Source organism: Nesoenas mayeri (genome assembly GCF_963082525.1).
Source record: "Nesoenas mayeri genome assembly, chromosome: 4".
Taxonomy (NCBI): domain Eukaryota; kingdom Metazoa; phylum Chordata; class Aves; order Columbiformes; family Columbidae; genus Nesoenas; species Nesoenas mayeri.
The window spans coordinates 35,271,309-35,290,356 of NC_137540.1; the positions used below are offsets into that span (position 1 = coordinate 35,271,309).

General features: G+C 35.5%; 1 protein-coding gene across 1 annotated transcript in view; it reads right to left on the minus strand.

Moving 5' to 3' along the window:
• The window catches only part of FSTL5 (follistatin like 5), a gene marked incomplete at both ends in the record, with an annotated part of 271,920 nt that overhangs the window by 131,789 nt on the left and 121,083 nt on the right, over positions 1–19,048 (minus strand). The window contains one exon of the mRNA XM_080343428.1: positions 8,907–9,103. Within this exon, the coding sequence (XP_080199554.1) occupies positions 8,907–9,103 (197 nt within the window). The remainder of the gene's footprint in view (positions 1–8,906; positions 9,104–19,048) is intronic.

Sequence of the window (19,048 nt, forward strand, 5' to 3'; positions counted from 1 at the left end):
AAATTAGCAGATGGTATAAAATGTTGAGGTGAATAATCACAAGAAGAAGGACAGGGCAGCATATGGAATGAAAGGGTGCACATGGTTAGGTGTTTTCAGAAGAAGGATTTGTATTTTCATGGAGCCAAATGTAAGGTCATTCATCTGAAAAAAATAACCTAGACCATACCTAAATGAGGTTGAACGGGACCTGGAAAGCAATTTATCTGAAAAAGAGGCAGGATTTGTTGTGAATAAGGAAGCCTCATAAATTCCAGTATCATTCCATAGCCTAACCAAGTGGTATTTTATTTTTTTTTTTAATGTAAAAAGGTAACCAGAGGTAGAAAGGCAATGGTGGGACTGATACAGAAACATAACGTTTAGCTTTTACTCGCACATATTAAAATTTAACGTTGAGAAATGAGAAGGGAATGTTTCAGGTTAGAAAGGATCCATAAAAATAATCAGAAGTCTGCTCAAGACACTTTACATTAAGAGAGCTGAGAAAAATCAATCTTTATAGGTTTTTGGGGTTTTGGTTTTGGGTGTTTTGCTTTGCTTTTAAAGGGACACTAAGAATTGACCATATCATATTTAATCGGTACTTGGGAGCGTAAAAGGGGTGGAAATCAATATGGATGCTTTAATTTGACAAACAAAAGTTAATAGGACAGGAAAAAATGAGTAATACCTCTGAAACCAAAGGAGACAAGCTAGAGGAACAATCAACATTTAATCCTGAGACTCTTACGCTCTTTTTGATTTTTTCAAATCAAGGTTGCTTACTTCCTTGCAGACCATTTCTCCTTCAGCCAAAAGCAAGACATTATGTGTGTTTGCTTGTTTTTAAATTGAAAATGTAAAACAAATACAAGATTCTATGTCTATGATACAGAAATTAGATTAGATGAAGGTGTATCATAGATGATCTAACCACAAGCCTTAAGTTTTAAGTTCTATTAAGCTCTGCCCCTGGAGAATAGAAGAGGTAAATGGAATGAAACTGATTCTTGAGCCAAGTCTTTAAACCCAGCCCATCAACTCCTTGGTTTAACTAAACAGACAGCAATTATTCAGGAAGTCAGGACAGAAACCATCAAAATTTTTAGTGAATCACGTGCTAGAAAGAAAACTCTTACTATACAGGTTAAATCCTGATTAAGATGATCTGCACATTTTTATGGTTGTGCCATACTAGTCATACATGGAATTATTTAATTTCAGACTTCTGAGTTGAAAATTCATACCAGAGAGTGCTCTTAAATATTTATGCTCAGAAATTCTACCTTACATTTTCATAAAGACAGCGAAATATTTACTTTCCATATCATAAAAAAAGGTAAAAGGTAAGACACCCAGCAAAATTGCTGCTCTGTTTATGGCTCATTGTGAAACCCCATAAATATTGAAAATTTAGAAATGTCTAAATTTTCAAATTAAATATGGATTTTCTGAACTATGAACCTTATCCTTAAGAACTGAATGTTCTTTGAAACATGGAGAAAAGATTGGTATTATTTGGATAGTACTGTGTTTTTTTAAAGATATAGAACACCCTTATTTATTTCCCATGGAGCAGCACACTCTTAGATAAGTTCAAAACCTATCAGGAATTAGTCAGTGCTACTACAAGATTTAGGAGACTGGGAAAAGTAATCTGATTAAAAATGACAAACTGCATGTCACACTAGATTGTTTCATTCATTTCAATTTGATTTTTGACAGCCACAATGAAAAGTCTGCAGATGTTATGAAACTAGATCAGAAATGACACATTATTTCATTTATTAGTCCACCTTACCAAAAATTTTGTCAGTCGGTGTTTTTTTGCTTGACTATGATTGATGGTCTCTATGTACTTCCCCAAAGAAAATACTACAAGTACAAACAAAAACTTCCTTTACAGTAAATATGGTGGATTTAAGTTAATGTGTATTCATGTTTCCTAAAAGCAAGTATCTCAACACAATAGTATCAGTCAGTGCTTGATATGAAGTACATCAAACCCTAAGTACTGCAGGAAACTGCTCTCCAAATTAATTCTACCTGCACAAGGGGTTCAATTACCTTGTTCCACCATCGTCCACAGTAGTATAACTTTGTGGAAATTAAAAGAACTAATCATTAATGAAATTAAATTAATAATAAAGGTTGGTAAATTTTTCCCTGCTTTAACTTCCCTTAACCCAATTATATCAGTATTCTTCTTACAGTTTACTAACATGTTCTGTAGGGCAGCAACTCTATGCTTTATTTGGTGTCTGTAGCATAGAGTTACCTTTGAGAATTTGAGGTAGAGTGAGTAAAGATATGGGAATTCTGCATCACAGAATGGGTCACAACACAGAGATCCCTGAGCAAACTGAGACCTGAACTGGTAAACCCATACAGAGTGGCAGGTAAAGGCGTGTATTTATCTCAAGGTATCTCAAGATATTATCTCAATACTGTCCCATACTAATTGAGTTACGCTGCTCAGATACAAGGTTTCTCTCTGCAAGCTGCTCTAATGAGAGTCATACTTCCCTGCCTTTCCACTTCCATACTTAGTAGGGGGAAGACCTAATCTGACTCAGAAGACATAAACATCCTTAGATGCCTGTAAGTATAATGCTGAAGTTGTAGATGTCTAGCCCACAGTGTAAGACCAGAATAGGTATTAGGACCACATACATGGCATTGGTAAAATTCTGCAACTGGAACTACCAGCACCCCAAGCCTGTGGCTTTGGAGCTAACCAACAGAAAACAATGTTGACATGAGAACAGACAAAATCCTGCACCATTATACTTTGTGTCCACTTTCAGTTAGCATCAGCTCTTGGACTTATCCAGGAAATAAAGCTGGGTCCAGCCTCCTTCATAGCCTGTTGCTGTCTTACAAAGAACATTGTTTCATAGGACAGAATTTAAGAATCATTGAGCTGGTGAGAAGTAACTGAAGAAGTATAACTACTTGGCCTAACCTCGAGGTCATTGGCTGAAGAAAGGGATATCCTGGGTAATCCCAGCTTCAGAAACCATTTCTTCTATTTTTAGTATTAGCCAATCACTATACTGTGCCCACACAAACTGTTGTCTAAGGTCCTCTTGTTTAAAAACATTTCTTCTCAGATTTCAGGCATGGGCTTGGTTCCTAGCCAGAAACCGAGAAATTCATAGCTGCAAGATCATCTGGCAGTTAGATTTTGCAATGCTTACACACCTCTGCAGACCCTAAATATTCCATTTACACTGAAGAAAAGACTTCAAGCTGTCTACCCAGGTATATGAAATATTCACGTCGTAAATATACATAAAAGGGTATGAACCTCATACCTAGAGACAGGGTAGAGTAAATCTCATTTTAAAAGCTATTCATAGCCCCCCCCCCTTTTTTTTTTTCCTTACATGCCACTCCAGCAGTTAAATAACTGAATTCTAATCCAGCAGAGTAATTGAATTATCTGTTACACAAGAAATTAATGGGAAGTGCTTCTACTTGATAAAAGCAAAGACAGTAAACACAGATCAAGGTGTTAGGGTTTAGTACTATGATAACAGTGTTCATAAGCTACATCTCACTACTAATAAAAAGTTCTCTTTTCATTTCCCTCAATATTAAAGTTTCACGTAGGAGCCTTATTTTTTAAAATCTAGAGTGGAATACAGTTCCTGTTCAGTTTTTCTTAGATTAGTAATAGTAAAAATAGATAACACAACTTAAATATTAAGATAGGTATCCCTAATTAATAGGCAGAAAATAAACAGCAGTATTATTGTACAGGCAAAATACGCTTATGTCTATGCCACATGTAAGAAAGACCAAAGATGATTAAAAATTCAAAAAGAAGACGTATGCTTATTAGACTTTCTCTCAGTTCCAAGTCCTCCAAATACCACAGTAACACAAGTAATAAGAAGCAAAATCAAAAGGAATAAAGGTACAAATTTAAAAGCAAGGGATCCACAAATTATTTTGATCAGAGTTTGAGAAACCAGTGCTGACAGAATATGTGCAATTTACATCAGTTCTAGCTGTGCAAACAAGAGCCACAAAGTATCAGCTAGTAATAGCGCAACAGTATTACCATTAATACAGAAATAAAACAGAAGAAGTTTGTTTTTTGGTTTTTTTTTTCTGTCATATTTCAGTGACACAACATAGGGAACACAGTCTGGGAATCTCAGTCTTCGAATGAAAAGATAGAGCCATAATTCATGCCAAATTGTCACACAACAAAGGACACACATCTGTTCTCAATTCCCAAACAAGCAAGACTTTGTAAGTAAATATAACTGACAGTGACTGAAACAAATCTTAGAAAAAGAACATAAAAAATAAACACCGAGAGGAAACAAATTAAAATGTTATCTTACCTATGCATTTAGCAGCACCTCATGCAGTATTAAATAGACCAATTAAATGCATAATTCCTTCAGATTACATTTTTTAAGATAATATAATCAAGCCACTTATAGATACAGCCCTACCCATCTACAGAGGGTGTATTCTTCTAAGGTTTAGCACATTCCTGAGATTTACAGATAAGTACACATACCTGCACAGAGCCATAAAGACAACAGCACTTCATTTCCTACTTAAAATTTGTTTCTTTTTTAGTCCATTTTACATTAGATCTTTTGAGTTGATGCTTTATGTAAAAATACCATATACAGGTACACACACTCACACCCCAACCTTGTGGGATATGTATCCACACATGGATATATAACACTATTCAGAGGTTCATTGCACTTTATTAGAAGTCTGTATTTCTGATGTCACCTGTAACTGAAGCATATTAAATTGATATGTGGAAATGGCTTATTTAATCATAGTAGTCCCCATAACTTGCACTTATCATTCCTTGAAACAATGCTGAACTTAGTATAGTATCCTAAGAGTGGTTCATTTCGCTGTTTCTTAATTGTTTTTGTTTGGTCTCACTAACTGGAATTAAATGACACTGAGAAAACATCAAAATAAAACACAGAAGTAAGGATGTGATCTTACAAAAAGTAACATATTTTCATTTGTCATATGTTAACCTGGTGACAAATAACAAAAATATATCCAGGTATTGGAAACTACAGACATTAGTTCATAAAAAAGGATCCTAAATTCTTTGACTCCAGAAAATAGATAATTAGAAAGTGAGAAAGGAAGAGGAAAAAAATATTATTATTATCGTTGTTATTATTATTAATTCAACTCGCTTTCAGAGTACGTCACACCTCCCTTTTCTGTAAAATTTTGCTTTCTTAACTCGCTAGTATAAGAAATAAATAGAAGGAAAGTAGCTCTAAGTCTAATTAAGTATAGATTATTTCATTTACACACACAGAAGGAACTTGAATTCCACTGTTGGTCAAGATGAATTATTCTTAGAGCATATACATCTTTCACTGATAGCAACCAGAAAATGCTTACTGTTTATAAAATGTCAATTCCACTATACAGGAATAAGTGGATACATCACTGGAAAACCACATTTTATTCCCATGTCTCCCCATAACACTTCAGAGGTTTTTCTCTACTATACAGCAGGAACAACACAGAATAATTGAGCAGTCTACAGTGGTAGAAATACTGACATTCTGTTTATAACTTGGCATTAAATTCCAGTTCGGTTTCGCATAATATGAAAAGCAACAGATAGAAAAGTTGGTCTGTTAACAACTGAAGATTCAGAAGAGTCAATCATCTTGCTTTATCTGGGATTCATGTAAATTCTTTCAAAGTACTTTAAAACCGAAACAAAACCACCCCTTCAAGGAACCACCCCATTTTACCAGAAACCTTGCAGATACGTTGCATTTATATTAGAGCAGAGGTGATGATGAAAATTCTGCCTATTTCATAGACCACCCTTTTGGAAGGGTAGATACTCTTTCTAATTAGTACCTATATCTCAAATCAGAGTGGTCTAAAATCTTAAGTTCATCAGTAAGTCCTTTCAAATATCAAACCCCATCTGACTTGCCAATATAGAAGAATTCATATGGGGAAAAAAAAAAATGTTTACTTAGCCTGCATGGAGATACATAATCCCACTGATTTTCCACCTTCATTGCAGACTATCTTGTCTGACATTTACACTATGCAATGGAGTTATAATTACTTTCTAACTGTAACTCTGTATTAAACTACAAAGCCATAAAAAAATTATACGCAGATGCCAGAATTGTTCAAATACAATAAAATAAAATAAAATAAATAATGGCCTGCCGATTTTTAATTTACTGTTCTAACACTTGAATTTATTTTTTTTTTTTATTTTCTCACTATTTGAAATAGCTTTTTTAATAAAAAAGATCTATCTGCTTTTTCTGGAGAGGATTTTTCATTTCTCTAGTATCAAGGTGCAAATGGAAGAACTTTATAATTTCTGGTCCAAAATACATCAATAAAACTAGGAGTTCTGCTGTCACCATTTCCAATCTCCAACTGATTCCTTTCAATTTTACATCAGGTAGCATGACTATATGGACATCTATGAGATAACAAAATGCAGCCCAAGAACCTGATGGCACTCATTGCACAGCAAGACTGAGGAAATGTAAACTTTAAGATGCCCTAAATACTGAAGTTCAATATTCATGAGAACATAAATTAACTTCAGGACTCATTGTTTTCCACAAAAAAAAAAGTAAGTTATTTATCTTATTCCCTTAATATTATTACATGTAAAATGCAGACAGGCACTATTATGTATGACAACTCTACAGATTTCAAAATTTTGGCTGTTTTGTGAGCACAGCTGAGAAAAATTCTCCTAATCCTGAGAGCATTTTCATAAGTATAATAACAACACTCGTTCAGCTCTGGGGAAGTTCAAAGACTTTTCTAATATTCCTCCACGACCACCACTCCTTTTCCCCCAATATCACATTCTCAAGAAAGTTAATGCACTCTCTCAGTGGCAGGGAGCTTTCTCACATTATGAATCAATACCTTCTGGATAGTGTATTCAAGACAAGCTCTTTGTTTCTTTTCTCCTACTATAGCAATTCCAATTTTTAGAAATACTGATAGTTGTCATACACACTAAGGGCAGAAAAAAGCAAGAGTCGAAAACCCACCTTGCAAAACTATCTTGATTTATAAGCTTTTATGTTCAACAAGAACAAAAAAATTCACTAGGCTAAACCACCGGAGGATGGAAAAAAAAAAAAGTGCAAGTTTCAATGATCATAGATAATGTTGAAAACCCAGTGCATTTGATTTGAAGATATTATTCTGAGTTCTTTTAATTTGTTTTCTTACTTTAAGTCTTCAAAGAGAACTGGGTCACATACTTGCTTTGTTTTCAGTAAATATGCAGGCTAAAATCTTCCTCCAACAGAGGAAGGCAAAGATTTACAAGTATCAGGATCACACAGGAGCTGTGTTCTTAACTGCAAAGCTGCACACCATTTTATGTTTCACAAAGGTGATTCAGTGTTTCCTTTTGGCATATAAGAGACAAGGCTCTTGTCTGAAGCTTCTGTTATCAAGAAAGCTTCATCAGAAACAGGTACAGCTTCTCTGGTTCATTGTGTCTCTTTGTCAAAATATACAATCACAAACCACACCTCTAACATTGAACTTATTCTACATTATTCTTTAAATTTAATAATTTGATGTTTCTGCAATGTATTTTAGGAAAAAAAAAAACCAAAGCACCAACTTTGGGGATTAAGGCTGTTTGGGCTGTTTGACCTGTTTCAATACTTGTGAAAAAGAATTACTTTACAGTTGCTATCATAACTTTATTTTCTTAGGAAAAGGTATGTGGGAAAAATATGTACAGGAAGGTTGAAAACACCATCATGAAAGAATATAAATAAAGACCAAAAAAACTTCAACAAAACAACTACAACACCACCACCACCACAAAACCACACCACTGTGTTTGACACAAAGAAACAAAGGAAAGAGGAAAAGTTCACATGTAGTGACTGAATAGGGAAGAATTGTTTCTTCAAACAACCTGGAAATTCTGCTAAATATTCTTGATACCGACTTTCAGCACTAGTACTTTAGTCCTTATCCCCTAGTGAAAAGAGCATGATACACTGTAATTAGATAATGGATTTGTAGTGGTGAAAGTGTTCAGCTGTTTTCCAGTAGTTACGTGTGGGCCATAACAACAAAGTCACACTATTTTCAAATGGTAAAATAAGGAATGATTTAAAATTCCACTTCTTTAGGCTGTCAAGCAATATGCTTATCCCTAGCATGTTGTTTCAAGTGTTAGTGATACATATCTATAAGCATTCAATATAATTTGCACATCTATATCTGTGACTCCTATGTATGTTATGTATTCATATAGTATATTAATATAAAGAATATTATTTTTCAAATATATACAGACACCAAATTTCCTTGAAAGTTGAAGTTCTGAAAGAGTCTAAAATACAGCAGGAAAACTCAATCTTACAAAGCACAGATTTTTTTTTTTTTATTATTTTTTTTTTTTTTTAAACAGGTAATTTATTACTATTTAAAATGATACCTATATTTGCATGCAGCCTCTGGTCCTGGAAAATGCCATTAAGCCTTTAGAAGTTAACTGTATGGAAATGATAACTCTAGCCTAACACCTTAGGTATTAAATATCCACTTGTAAAAATGTCTTAACAGTGACACACAGCTTACAACATAGGATAACAATAAACAGTGACATCTAACCTAACAACTCATAGTCAAAGCAACCTATAGTGTTCTAACCCCTTAATGAATATCCCAAAGCATTGTATTCAAGTGTCTGAATAATCACTGAAGAACTGCTGAATAATTCCACTTTTTCCAATTCCAATAATTCCTGAATGAAGTTTTCCACCTTAGAGACTTGCATATATTTTCTAAATTGAAAGCACCCTAAGACCTAATATTCCATGCAAGTCCTGACATACTGAATAGCCACTGTGCTAATGAAAACAAAATCTAAATCTTACCTGAGATAATTCATTAGTGTCCACAAGTCCATTGTTGTCTGAATCAAAATAATTAAACATTTGATCTACAACAAGTTTCTTTAAAGTCATTTTCTCATCAACAGTTTTATCTTCTGATTGTGCAATGTATCTCCGATTCTGTAGATCCAGTAGCATATTTTTCACTTTGGCGTATTCAGTAGGTTTGCATTTATCCCCTGAAAAGAAAATGTGCAACACAAATTATTTTGAATTTGATTTCTTTATTAAGAGTTTAAAAGTAAATTAAAACAAAACAAAACAAAACAAAACAAAACAGAAAGTATTAGCAACTTGTAGCAATACCAACAGGGCTGCTTTATAAGGTAAGGAAATTGTTCTAAAGTTGTTTGGTCCATACCATTTCCTCCATACCATGTTTGGCCTTCAGATTAAGGTCAACAATTTATTGCACTTCTAGATACTTGTGTAGACAAAATATTTTTGTGTATGGAAACTAAAGAAAGTTTCCAAGCTTACTTTTATCTTTTAGATACATCCACAGCCTTTCCCTCGTCTACCAGTTGGGTCACCTTATCATAGAAGGAGATCAGGTTGGTCAAACAGGACCTGCCTTTCAAAAACCCATGTTGACTGGGCCTGATATCACAGAATAACAGAATGTTGGGGATTGGAAGAGACCTCAAAAGATCATCTAGTCAATCCCCCTGTCGGAGCAGGAACACCTAGATGAGGCTACACAGGAATGTGTTCAGGTGGGTTTTGAATGTCTTCAGAGAAGGAGATTCCACAATCTCCCTGGGCAGCCTGTTCCATTGTTCTGTTACCCTTACTGAGAGGAAGTTTCTTCTCAAATTTAAGTGGAAACTCTTGTGTTCCAGTTTGAACCCATTACCCCTTGTCTTACCATTGGTTGTCACCGAGAATGGAGTTTCCAAGTTTACTTTTATCTTTTAGATCACTCTGGAAAGCTGCATCTGATGGTTTTTTTTAAATGTTAACTTTGATAAAAGCATTTTGTATAAACTTTAATGAAGGGAATAATGAAATGTAGCATATGCAACAAAACCTGCACATATGACAGAAAATGGTACATTATAAAGAATGTATTTCATAATAACATTTGACTTTGGAAAGTAGAAATTACACGAGTACTCATAAGCAAGCTCTACATTTTCATTTACTGGACATCTCAAACTTATTTGAACAAGAGAAGGTGGGACTGCCAGAGGAAGAAAAAGTATATCCCTGACAAGATTCTAGTTTATTCTTTTCATTATCAGGTTTTCTATAAATAGAAAATTGCTACAGCAAATGTCCCACATATATTGATTACAGGCACTACTTATTCTAAATCAAAGTACAATAAAGTGTATATCTGGTCTTCTTATATCAGTTGCTGTATATATAAATTGGAGAGAGAAAGAGTTCAGAAGTTTTTGCTTTTATCAAATAACCTTCGTATTTTAAAAGATTTTTTTAAGATGTAAATTTAGACCAGAAAAATAAAATGTATTTGTTGCAAACATATATTTACATTTAACTTTAAGTAGTGAATTCAAGGCTAGAGCAATATACTGATTAGCAAAGAAAACTATGTTCATAGAACAGAATCACAGAACAACAGGTTGGAATAACTTCAAGGATCATCTGGTCCAACATCTCTTAGCAAAATCACAGCCTGGACAAGATTTTCCATTCTTCTTTTTAGATGCTATGATTAAGATACAAGTATTAATAAGGAACAATTATTTATGTCACAGAAACCTCTTAGGCAGCTGTTTCGCTTTGCAAGTGGATCTCATTTAAGAAATGTCTGATTTACATATATGAGACTGCAGTTCATTATTTTGATGTATTTAATAGTATATGCATTATTCTGGTGGCTGCATTGCTAAGTACACCTCAATGACCACTTTGTAAGATAGGGAGAGAAAAAGTTAGAATCATAGAATCATTTCAGTTGGAAGAGACCCTCAGGATCATCGAGTCCAACCATAACCTAACCTAACTCTAGCACTAAACCATGCCCCTAAGAACCTCATATAAACACCTTTTAAACACCTCCAGGGATGGTGACTCCAGCACTTCCCTGGGCAGCCTGTTCCAATGCCTGACAACCTTTTATGTGAAGAATTTTTTCCTAATATCCAATCTAAACCTCCCTTGGTGCAACTTGAGGCCCTTTCCTCTTGTCTTATCACTTGCTACTTGGGAGAAGAGACCAATACGCTCCATGGTACAACCTCCTTTTAGGTAGCTGTGGACAGCAATAATGTCTCCCCCTCAGTCTCCTTTTCTCCAGGCTAAATAGCTCCAGCTCCCTCAACCGCTCCTCATAAGACTTGTGCTCCAGGCCCCTCACCTGCTTCATCACCCTCCCTTGCACTCTCTCTGATATTTCAATGTCCTTCTTATGACGAGGGGCCCAAAACTGAACACAGAATTCAAGGTGGGGCCTCACCAGTGCTGAGTACAGTGGCACAATCACTTCTCTAGTCCTGCTGGCCACACTATTCCTGATACAAGCCAGGATGCTGTTGGCCCTTTTGGCCACCTGGGCACACTACTGGTTCATATTCAGCCATCAATCAACACCCATAGATCCCTCTCTGCCAGGCAGCTTTCCAGCCACTCTTCCCCAGGCCTGTAGTGCTGTCTGTGGTTGTTGTGACCCAAGTGCAGGAGGTGGCACTTGGTCTTGTTAAACCTCATACAACTGGCCTCAGCTCAATGATCCTGCCATTCCACATCCTGCTGTATGGCCATCTTACTCTCCAACACTCCCACTCAATTTGGTGTCATGTGCAAACTTCCTGAGGGTGTACTCAATCCCCTCATCCATATCATTAATAGAGATTAAACAGAACTGGCCCCAATACTGAACCCTGGGGAACACCACTCATGACCGGCTGCCAACTGGATTTGGCTCCGTTCACCACAATTCTTTGGGCCTGGCCATCCAGCCAGTTCTTTTTCTGTTGCAAAGTGCAGCCATACAGGCCAAGAGCTGCCAGCTTCTCCTGGAGAATGCTGTGGGATATGGTGTCAAAGGCCTTACTGAAGTTTAAGTACACAACATACTGTGATACTGTGATACATCCACAGCCTTTCCCTCGTCTACCAGTTGGGTCACCTTATCATAGAAGGAGATCAGGTTGGTCAAACAGGACCTGCCTTTCAAAAACCCATGTTGACTGGGCCTGATATCACAGAATAACAGAATGTTGGGGATTGGAAGAGACCTCAAAAGATCATCTAGTCAATCCCCCTGTCGGAGCAGGAACACCTAGATGAGGCTACACAGGAATGTGTTCAGGTGGGTTTTGAATGTCTTCAGAGAAGGAGATTCCACAATCTCCCTGGGCAGCCTGTTCCATTGTTCTGTTACCCTTACTGAGAGGAAGTTTCTTCTCAAATTTAAGTGGAAACTCTTGTGTTCCAGTTTGAACCCATTACCCCTTGTCTTACCATTGGTTGTCACCGAGAATGGAGCCTGGCTCCACCCTCGTGACCCTCACCCTTTAGATATTTATAACCATTAATGAGGCCACCTCTCAGTCTCCTCTTCTCCAAACTAAAGAGACCCAGCTCTCTCAGCCTTTCCTCACAAGGGAGATGCTCCACTCCCTTAATCATCTTTGTGGCTCTGCGCTGCACTCTCTCCAGCAGTTCTCTGTCCTTCTTGAACTGAAGGGCCCAGAACCGGACACAATATTCCAGATGTGGTCTCACCAGGGCAGAGTACACAGGAAGAAGAATCTCTCTTGACCTCTTGTAAGTGCCATGTGATGCTACTCAAGATCATCTGCTCCATGACCTTGCCTAGCACCAAGGTTAGATTGACAGGTTTGTAGTTCCCCATATCATCCTTTCTGCCCTTCTTGTACATGGGTGTCATGTTAGCCAACTTCCAGTCAACTGGGACCTCCTCAGTTAGCCCAGATTGCTGGTAGATAACAGTAAGTGGTTCAGTGATCACCTCTGCCAGCTCATTCAGCGCCCTTGGATGTACCCCATCTGGCCCCATAGACTTGTGGTTTGCTACACCAAGTGGTGCAGCAAACCTAAATGCTTCTTACTTTCCTACTGAGACTCAGATCTAGCAAAGAGGGATTCCTGCAGTAGAAGTTAAATCCTGGAAGCAGATAAAATGTTTCTAAGAATCAAAATCACTCTAGCATTTATTTTTTTTTTTTTGTCTGAAAGTCACTGTGCTATGTAGCTATCTGAAAATTCTAACTGAAGAAACAGAAATAAGGAAAACCAAGCTGTATTTAACTGACAACCTGAGCTACACATCGTATCTGCATATTTGTCCTTACCTGCCAGAGGCATGGAGATTGAGGACATTCAATCAGTAAGAGTTGAATTCTACATGACTGCTTTTCAGGGAGTTAATGCAGATATACTCAGTAGGGAAACATGTTTATTCCTTGGCTGTTCTGAAGCTGCTGTAAGCAAACCTTTCCATCCAAATGGATGCAAGGTCCAGGTGGTGGGGAGGGAAGAGAGCACTTAACTTTAACATACTCCAGTTCATTTGGGTAAACTCCAAAAGCCTGGGCCAGGAAAGCAAGCATCATATTTGTGTCCCCTAGATAATTTTTCTGGCAGTAGTATCCTCAGAGACAGGCAGTTTGGTTTTAGTCTGGTGCAATTTCAGTCTAACACTGTGTTACCTACACTCCCTGGGGGTGGGCTTGGAAGACAAATCCCAGATATTTCTTAGATACTATAGCGCTCAGACTTAGTTATCAAGTTCAGATTTTATCCCCTCTAAAACGTTTTTGATCATACAATTCTAATTCTGCAATTCTAAAACTGCTAAGCAATATTTCTACTTTAGAGATACACAACATAAATTAAGTAGTTTATTTCTTAGTAGTATCTGTTAAATTTTGGATTTATTAGAGTATCTTTGATGAGTCACTACAGATCTGAGTTTAGAGACAAAATGGAAAATGAACAAAAAGGTTCCACTGACAATATTTTTTCCTTGAGGCACAGGATAATGCCTCTTGCTTTAATGACCGATCAAAAACTGAATATAGGTTCTCACTTCTGTGAAGACAGTAATGTTAATGTTCACTAGAATATTAAAGTTTATTTGTTTCCACATGAGAAATTATACAAAGTAGTGTAAATTCAGAGAACAAAAAATAAAATTTATGTAGCACATGATCATGAAAAGCACTGTAATAATTAGCTGCTTTTCCTACTTTTAATTCAAAACAGTTTATGGAAAAAAGGTTTTACTGGAAGTTCAAGCACAGTCCAATAAAGACATTTTAATGCATTTTAGACATTAACTTTAAATCTAGACCTTAAGGAATGGTGAACTAATGTACTGTCTTGCAATACCTATTTAGAGATAGAAGAACACAGACAACTTATTTTCTACAGCTTTTCCTTTTTGTACACTTCCCATTGCATTGCAAAAACTTCTGAAACTAGTGTAATTCTCACATAAGAGCACACATATATTACATGTTTATAAACTATGTTTACATTTTTCCAGAAGGGAAAAAACATTTGTACCATTATTTTTAATATAAAACATAAATGCTGTCAAAGTTATCTGAAAGACTGCTATTGCCACAAGTTTAACTGCTTCTTCAGACAAAGTTCCTAAGTTAAGAATAGAAGGCTATTAAGTTTTTAGTCACACAAAGCTACCACAACAGAATATTTTATAATAATTCCATTGCATTAGTGTACATATGGTTTATATTACCTCAACAACAAAATAACATAATTTACCAAGAACACTTTGCTAAAATATATTATATTTGTTCTACACTGTGATACCTTTTCATTTTTCCTGTGATATCCTTTGGAAATATTTCTAACCTGAAATGTAGCTCAAACTTATCACTATGTTGCATCAATTACTAACAGAAAATATTGTCTGCTTGCTATTAATGAAAATAGAATTAAGGAAAGATAAGTTTATTTAATTATCTAAAAACCAATTTGTTACCGATACCTGAAACATTAATCACAATGGCAGTCTGTTGAAAACTAGCGGTGAATAAGGCCAATACAGTTCACAAAGAAATTTCATGTCTCTACAACCAGTCTTCACCAGATGATTATTTTACAGTCAACAATGGTGTTAAGGCCTATCATCTTCATATGGTTGTTTGTACCATCTCTGCAAGATAACAGCTGTTATTTGCTCTCAATGTGTACCTGCTCACTCAATTTCAATCCCAGCCATGACAGTCCATGGGCTTCTAGTGCGTCTTTTATTATGTTCGCTAGTGCCCAGGCTGATTCTTTTAGTGCTTCACTAACCTGTTTGAAAGCTAGTCTGCATGATGAAAATACTACTAACACCTTCTGGAAAAACCTCTATTGGCCACTATTTATGGTTTAAAACAGATGCTATTTTGTTTCCCACTTATCCAAATACATTAGTCTGGATGATATAAAAGACAGCTTTATCAACAGTAGCTTCACACTCCCTGCAGCCACACTATGCCACAGTTATCTACTATATAATATGGAAAATAGTATTTCCCTATCCCTTTAGCTGAAAAGGATGACAAGGTCACTGCACATGAGCACATGGTTTGCATATAAGGCAGGGGAGAACAATACTCAGGCATTTAAGCACATTGGCTGTACAATACAGTATCTTAAAGTGATGTTAAAAAAAAAAAAGAAAAAAAAAACACAAACAAAGCAAAACAAAAACACAAACCCCTCATAAATAAATGCTTTGGGGTTTTTTTGCCCTAGAGTTCAGGGTTTTTTTGTTATTGTTCATGACAGACCATAATAAGCAATACAAAACCAACCTGAATTATTTTTCCTTCAGACACAGTGTAAAATGTATCCATTTGATAAATCTTGGGAGAAGCATAGATGTTCAGGGGTCTGGGTAGACACAGTGTACATATTACACATGATGCTTGGTTAGTGTCCTTTCCTGTTCCCCTGCCTTTAATGTTTGTGATAAAAACTAGGTGATATGGTTAGCTATTATAAATAAAGAATGTAAATAAATATAAAAATATAAATAAAAGAAGTATACAAGTAAAAGTAGCTGTCACATGAAAGAAAGTGTGGTGTGGTTTTTGTTTTGTTTGTTTCTTTTTTAATTGCAGCAAATAAAAGAATAAGGAGAGAAGTAATGTCTGCTACTAATAGTGCATATGCTTACATACATGCAGGTAACTTACACTCTTCAAAAAGAGCCTAGACACTGCATAGCAATTCTACTCTAAAGTCTACATTCATTTTTTTCCTATTACTGCTTTAGTGTTCATTATGTTTGGTTAAGTAACTTTTTGTAAGAGAATTCCTATATTTTGATATAACATCTGCTTTTAAAATCTTACTATGCATTCTAACAACAGACTTTAGGTTGGTGACAGATGAACCTTCAGTTTATGATCTGAGCTAATTACAGTTGAGGTAAAAGAGGTTTACACAGCTATATTACATGAAATCATTTTCATTTTATACATAATTCAAAGTAGTCTGTACACAAAAGACTCCACAGACTTGAAGTTGAGGATGAACATGATAGATGGAGGCAACTGACAGGTAAGGGGTTCACAAGGAAGCAATGAGACACCGCTAGCCAACACAACACACAGTTTCATTAACAAATTATCCTCTTTTCTCATTGTCATAGCTGCCCTTTTCTGTAATATTTGAGGAAATGTGAAGCAGATGTTTAAATTAAAAGAATGAGACTCTGTTTACAGGAGACCTCCCCCACACTGCAGTAACAGCACAGAGAAAAACGCAGAGTTGCTTTATTTGTGTTCTAATTTAGTACGCATTACTTACGAAATAGTTGTCTCAATGACAGACAAATGGTAAATAGGGACTAAGTAGGAAAACCTTTATAGCAAGGAAAAGCAATTTATGCTTAGCATAATTAAGAAAGACAAACCACTGAGAATATACTGCAATTATTTTACTACCAAAATGACCTACTGAATTCTGTATCATTACTTACATACATGAAAGAGTAACCTACACATTGTGCATAATTTACGAACGTAATTCAGTTTTCTAGTATTTTTTTTTCATTTGTGAATTAGGCTTCCTACACAAATTACCAATTTAGTTAATTTCTGAAAAATTCCTAGAAAGTAATAACAAGAAATCTTGTTTTTTCTTATTCTTTTTTGTTTGTTTCATTCATGGAAAGTACTAATTTTACTACACAGCAAGTTTTTTCAAAAAGAAAAATCCAAACCAAAAACCTCTTGCTATGATTTACTTGACAAGTTTTCTGACATCGTCTGTGCAATCCTAGAAGGTGCAGAAACATGAAAAGTGAAAACGTGAAAGTGACAAAGCAAACATGCTGGAATCGAAGTGCCATTCTCCGGTACCATATATTGTAATTTCTGAAATAGTGATAGTCTTGGGGTTTACTTAATTCAAACTCAAAAGTGGTAGAAAAGTGTAAACACTTGACTATTTCCTTCCATTCAGTGCTGCACAGTTTTGCAGCTGTATCTCTGTTACCTAGGAAACAGCTGAAAGGTACATTTTGAGTGCTATTGTCCACCTAGACAGTATTGAATAGATGATATTCTCCCATAATAGAGAAAAAAAGTTGTATTTGACAATTTAATTCTTACTTAATTTGCAAGAGAAAGATATATATCAAAACTAACTAGCATTTATGAAAACCTGACAAATGAATATACACATTATTCTTAACACCTGTAGAAAAATATTAAAACATCAGCTAAGATGATAGTTCAGGAGTAACTCCTTAAATGTAATTTTTGTCTGACACAGGTTTTTTTGGAAAAATACTAGCACACATAAAGAAGGAAAGACAAAACATATAATTTTTAAAAATGCAATAAAGACAAAACCTCTGATTCTTGTTCTCCATTCTTTCACCACTTTTGTGGGTAATATAGGCATTTTAAATTTTCCTTGCCATAGCATCTCCATTTATGTAGCAGGAGTAACTTTTATGCCAGAGAACCCTCAAATTATTAATAATAATGGAGTGTCTATCTCCACAAAAGCCCTTAGCTGCTAAGATACAATTGGATTCTTAGATAGTTTATGATTTTGAGATGAGTTGTATCTATATGGCACAAATGGTTTCCACAAAGTCATCTTTCCTTCCAAATTAAAGTGACTTCAGATATCCCAGAAGTTTCAACTAGTTTTCAAAGAACCATATTGCATATGAAAAGTTTTAAGTACTCAAAAACTCATCATAAATTTGATTTTTGAATATGGAATAAACCTAAAAAGCAGTAAGCCTACTGTTAAACTTTTACCTGCATTTTAAACATATTCAGAATAATCTAAATTGACAAAACAATTCACTGGAAAATTACAAGTTATATTCCATGGAGTAAAAATGAAAAACTAATCCAAAATAACATACATACACAAACATAGAAACTCATACAGATATGCAGACACACATTCATGTGCAAATATACACCTCCCATACACAGGAAGAAGCCACTACAGATGTGGCTGGATATCAATTCAATTTCAAACATAGCACAAGAGACAACTTGAAGATCTTCATCTGTTCAGCTGCTTTTCAAGATCCAGTTTCTGCAGATGAAGCATGAAAGCTGTAATCTTACTTGTAGCCCAAACAGATAAAGGATCATTTTGAACCACTAAAATTGCTTGGGTTTATCTGAAAGAAACGTCAGGTTCAGACATCTTTCACAGTATCTTATTTTCCAATATCAAACTTATTTTCCAAATCTAGAGCTTTACAGTTTTGACCCTTATTCTCTACTCTCCTCACTGCAACTCTGGAACTGCACTCAGACAGAAGCAATCTCATTTGTACATATACCTAACTTTTGATCTATGGTCCAGAGGTTGAAGGGGGTATTGAAGAGTCCTTTATACTCAGAAGTAGTATTTTTCAATAAAAGTTCCTGGATACACGGGGATTAACATAAAAAGAAAAAAAGAAGAGTACAGCTGCAAATCTTGGCCCTGTGGCTGCTCAGCCTTACCTATACAGAGCATAGGTAAAAATTGGAAAAAAAAATAAAATGAAAAAGAACAGAAAAAAAAAATTGAAGGTAGCTTTTCAAAGCCTTTGTTCCACTTTTTAAATAGGGAATAATGTGTCCTTTCCTCAAATATTACTGGTTAAAATGCTCTTAAGACCATTCCGATCTCTCAAAACTATG